This window comes from Cicer arietinum, chromosome 3 (assembly GCF_000331145.2).
Source record: "Cicer arietinum cultivar CDC Frontier isolate Library 1 chromosome 3, Cicar.CDCFrontier_v2.0, whole genome shotgun sequence".
In the NCBI taxonomy this organism is placed as follows: domain Eukaryota; kingdom Viridiplantae; phylum Streptophyta; class Magnoliopsida; order Fabales; family Fabaceae; genus Cicer; species Cicer arietinum.
Genome location: NC_021162.2, coordinates 18,824,553 through 18,829,916, shown reverse-complemented (window position 1 = coordinate 18,829,916; position 5,364 = coordinate 18,824,553). Strand labels below are relative to the sequence as shown.

At 27.7% G+C, this 5,364-nt stretch overlaps 1 protein-coding gene across 1 annotated transcript; it reads right to left on the bottom strand.

The window, feature by feature from the left end:
* Nucleotides 1–2,830: 2,830 nt before the first annotated feature.
* Nucleotides 2,831–4,027, bottom strand: LOC101490881 (F-box/kelch-repeat protein At3g23880-like). Its single transcript, XM_004492050.2, has one exon. It carries the CDS (start codon nt 4,025–4,027, stop codon nt 2,831–2,833), a length of 1,197 nt encoding a protein of 398 aa, XP_004492107.2.
* Between the last annotated feature and the right edge of the window lie 1,337 nt (nt 4,028–5,364).

The window sequence follows — 5,364 nt, the reverse complement described above, 5'->3', positions numbered from 1 at the left end:
TTCTTGAAAGCTTTAAGATCCTTGATCTTTTTAATGCAATGTGTTGTGTATTTGATGAAGAAGAGCTTGATGCCTTTTATAGAAGTCTTATGATGTTCACTTCATATGCCAATCTTTTTATGACCGTTGGAAAATCAATTCAAAAAGCCCAAGGTAATTTCTTATAATTACGAAACTGCCATCCAACTATCCTTTGACAGATGCAGTCCATCCTCAAGTACGATGTTGCAGATTTTCTAGAAACTTGGGGCATGTGTTGCCCTTTTCTCTTTCCTTTCTTTAATGCTTGTAAGACCATGTGATGTCCTTTTCGTTCTCCTTTATTCAATGCTTATAAAGGCTTCATGCGAAGTCCTTTTCTCTTTCCTTTCTTTAAGACATGTGATGACTTTCACTTTTGACTTGTTTGTTGTTGCCTTTTTGAAGATTGACTATATATTGTTTTTTAATTCACACAAGAGTGGTCTATAAGTCTGCTTGTAGCCTTTGCACATGATGTGATGGGTTGCTTTTTCAAATGTGTTGACCATAGACCCAACCTAGTGTAAACCTTTCTCGTACCTTTCTTTTGCCATCTTACTCCTTTTCTTTATTTATTCTTTAATAAAGTTTTGCCTTTGTTTAAAGAATCAAACACTTTATTCTTTAATACTGTTTTGCCTTTGTTTAAATAATAAACAATTCATTTCATCGAGGATGAGTATTCTGTAGATTTGAATATTCATCAATCTCGCGAGGCCATCGTCAATATTTTCCATGCTCCAGATTTAACTCAGAATTTCCTTCTTTTTGCCTTAATGAATAATAACTTGTTTTCTTATATGAATACACTCAAAAGCATATATTAGCCATTAACCTCAATCATAAACTTTTAATTAATTTTGTTATCATTAAAATTATTTGAGAGAGATTTTGTCTCAACATTATATACCAGATTTCTATAATTTTTGGGTCCAATAGGAAGTCGCTGGTCCAGGGTAGACCAGCTGAAAGCAACACTGAAATGGACCTAGTAGGATGTCGTTGGCCTAGGGGACGACCTCTTATTAGGGTTGAATTTTTTGTTGTTGTCTTTTTATGCATTATTATATGAATTTAATATATTAATAAATAATAATAATAATAATAATAAATAATACATTAATAAATAACAATAATAAATTAATAAATAATTATAATAAATGATAAATTAATAAATAATAATAATAATAAATAAAACATAATAATAATTATGATTAAAAATGATTATAATTAAAAAAATTAAAAATTAAAATTAAAATTAAAAATAGTAAATTATTTTATAAATTTCAAAGAAAATACATTAAAAATACTAATTGGACAATTATTTATTTAATAAATGAAAATGAATTATAATATTTAAAAAAATACTAAATAATAATAATAATAATAATAATAATAATAATAATAATAATAATAATAATAATAATTTACTATTTACTATTTACCAAATTGTACAATTTGTGATTAACCAATTTGCTAAAATTAATTTGATACTTACCAAATTGAACAATTTGCGATTAATCAATTTGTTACCAAATTGTACAATTGATTAATTTTTTCATTGAATGGTAAAATTAATGATTAATCACAAATTGCTAAAATTAATTTTCTCATTAAATATGATTTGGTAAATTAAATCTACATTACCTTGTTTACTTTGTCACATTTATTCAACAACATTAATTTTGATATATATATTTTACCATATTACCAATCACACGAATCAATTGTTTTGATATATTGAGACAAAATCAGGTAATATATTGTATACTAATGTATTGTTAATTTATCTCAAAAGAGAAAATTAAATTAAATATATTCATCTTCCAAAGGCATTTTAAAAATATCTATATATAAAATTATTAGATTAAGTTAATTGTTTACTTTTATTACTTTTTCTAATCACACGAATCAATTATTTAGATATTAAATCAATTTGTAAATTAATGAGAAAATTAATCAATTTACTAAATCACATTTAGTGAGAAATTTAATTTTTTCAATTTGTGATATTTCATCAATTTAACCATTAAATGAGAAAATTAATATGTTGTACAATTTGGTAAGTAACAAATTAATTAATTGCAAATTGTCTAATTTGGTAAGCAGCAAATTATTATTATTATTATTATTATTATTATTATTATTATTATTATTTATTAATATTTTTTTTTTAAAAATATTATAATTAGTTTTAATTTATTAAATAAACAATTGTCCAATTGTATTTTTAATGTATTTTCTTTGAAATTTATAATATAATTTACTTCAAATATTAGATTTTTCATTTATAGGTATCAATAAATGCTATGATCTTTTCATACCATGAATAAAATCGAAACAAATCATTAATAAACAATATAATTCAAATGTGTTTTTCTATTTTAACCATAAAATTTAAATTGCAGTCAGCAACCACAATTGCATTTTTTAGTATTGCATGTAGATTTTAAATCACTACAATGGTATCGCAACAACAATTGCAATTTTCTGCAATATAAAGGTTTGCAGCATAGCAAGCAATTGCTACCCGAAGTTACAAGCAAATCAGTAGAAGAAAGTGGATTTAATTATAGCAACAGTAAGCTAAGGAGATGTAGGAAGGAAGAAAATAAATTGAATGAAAGAGAACGAAAGGAGAATTGCCTTCTAGTTAATTAATAATAATACAAATCAAAACAAATTCATTAATTCAAGGAGAATTCCATTCAAAAACACAAATCATAAAAAAGAATATTCACACAATTGATAATTATTAAGAAAATTAACATAAATTTAAACAAATAACAATTGGAAGAGAAAATTACTTTCAAAAAATTGAAACTAAACTTTCAACATAATCGGTAGTTCTATTATTGACAATAGTAACGTTTATTTCCTCTAGTGTATTATTTCTCCAATTATATAAAATTGATTGGCGTTTATGACTCGTAAGTATGAGTGTATCCTCAAAAAGAAATAACGGCACTACATGAAAATCAGGATGCTGAGTCTGGTAACTAATTTTAAGAAATTGGACCCAAGACTCATCGACCCCAAATATTTGCATCTTCCATATAACAAAATTGATTTTGTTGGGAGAATAAGAAAAACAAAGGCAGTCACCCAACACACCAAGAGTTGGCATGTCAGGCGGCATTTCATCAAAACGACGAGGCAGCATGTACTGGTTGTAAGTCTCAGTCCCCAAATCAAGCGAAACAATACGAAACTGCTCAACAGTAGCATGATTCTTAAGAACACTATAGGGAAAATCATTGTCCATCGCCAACCAATTAAGAGTTCCACCCAAATACACACCTCCACTCTTTCTGTATATTCTCTTCAGAGGTACAACTGGAAAACTTTCAATATCTCTCCAAACATTATCACCTAAAGTGAGAATTCTTACAGTGCCTGTGAGATAGATATTAGTCGCCAGCACCTTATAAGTGTCCGTTGAATTGTCATAGCCAAACTTGAAATCGAAAGCTGGAAGCGAGTAATATTCATGTGGAGAGTTGGAAGAATCGCGAAAATACCCAATTTTTGGAGACAGTGTCCTTGTGGCTGGGTTCCATATACGAAGCCAGTACTCTCGATATGTAAAGGTGAAAGAAAAACCGGTCAAACAGATCAATCCATTGCAGGAACCTGCTATCTTATGTTCGCAGTCCTTCTCATTCGATAGGTAGTAAGAATCAACGGAAAGTTTGAAAGACGGGTTATGGAGTAAACGACTTTTGGGGTATAGAACGCAATACACCTCACCATCACTTTGGTGAGTGTCGACCGATTCTGATAATGGATGCTTCTTCATTAGTGAGAAGAGCGTTTTTCGTGTTGATGATTTCTTGAGGTGCAATTTCACGAACACGGGATCGGAGATGAGGGCTCTCCAAGACTTACTCACGCACCTCAATCGTAAAAGAGATTTCACGGATAGAAAGGAAAGTACTTCAGGTATTAGATCGTCGGAGAGGACCACCGGCGACAGAGTCATATACGTGGCTGATTGTACATCCATGTTTGCCGTTTTGCTTGAAACCCTACAAGGGAGGGAGAAGAAGGATTGTAATAAGTTATAAAGAAGGGTTTTCTAAGTGTATTATGATTCAATATCAAAATTCACTTTGTACAGTATTTTAAAAATAAATTAAATCTCAACACTAATATTTTTTTGTATATTTTATTTACTTAGCAAAAGTATTCGTTGTATCTATTATTTTTTAACTGTGTTTTCATTGTATCTTAAACTTAAAAAGTGAATTGTTTTTATCCTATTAAGAGAAAGAAAAAAAGTTGACTTAAAAGAGAAAAATATTAAACTCAATAAATTTAATTATTGTTTTATATTTTTCTAGATCAAATCTTTTTATGTTTTTTGAAAATTTAGAAAATATTAGATACTGTCGCGTCCGGTTTGTCCGCGAAAAAGGAGTTGCCACCAATTTTATTTTTATTAAAGGAAAAATTGGATAAAACCTAAAATAATATTTTTGAACCAAAAATTTGGATTCGGGAGTCGAGTAAGGAATTATTAACACCTTTCCCTTAAAACGGCTACCCTATAATTAATTATATACAAACTATTTATTTATTTATTTATTTTTACCCCAAAAGAAATAATAAAAAATTAAATTATTTACATTAATGAAAACAGAAAAAAAAATATTTGTTTTATTAATTTGGTTTGACAAAGGTAAGACCTTGCTCCTACGTATCCCCAGGTGCAATAGGGAAATCAAAACACACCTAGTTCTTAGATAGAAAATATTTATGTGTTGACCGATTTTATTATTATTTTTATTTATATATGTATCAAAAAATAAAAATAAAAATGTAATAATAGTAATAATGATGATGATAATAATAATAATAATAATAATAATAATAATAATAATAATAATAATAATAATATTTATTCATGGATTATATCTTCTATATTTGTTTTAAAGTAAAGAAAAAAAAATTAATTTTTCTTTAAAAAAAATAACGTAATATGGCGGTATGTGAACGAGACAGATGAACACGACGGTGAAATAATCTGTTAAATTATTTGCTCGTACGTTGTCGGATATGTCTCGACACAAAGGCTACCCACGATTGAGAGTGAGTAATATATGACGCGGCGAGCGAGGATGAATTTCATCCGGCGGCCGAGACCATTAATTCTAATCCTAAAGGTGAAAACATTTATCTCTTGTTATAATTTTTTTTTTTAGTTATAAAGACGTATTATAAATAATTGTCAATTGATTACCATTAATCTATTTTTGTTGGTTTCTTTTCTTTTAATTGGCCACAATTATACCGATTCTTATTGCTATTGATTCATTTCTTCGGTTTTCTTTTCTATTCAAT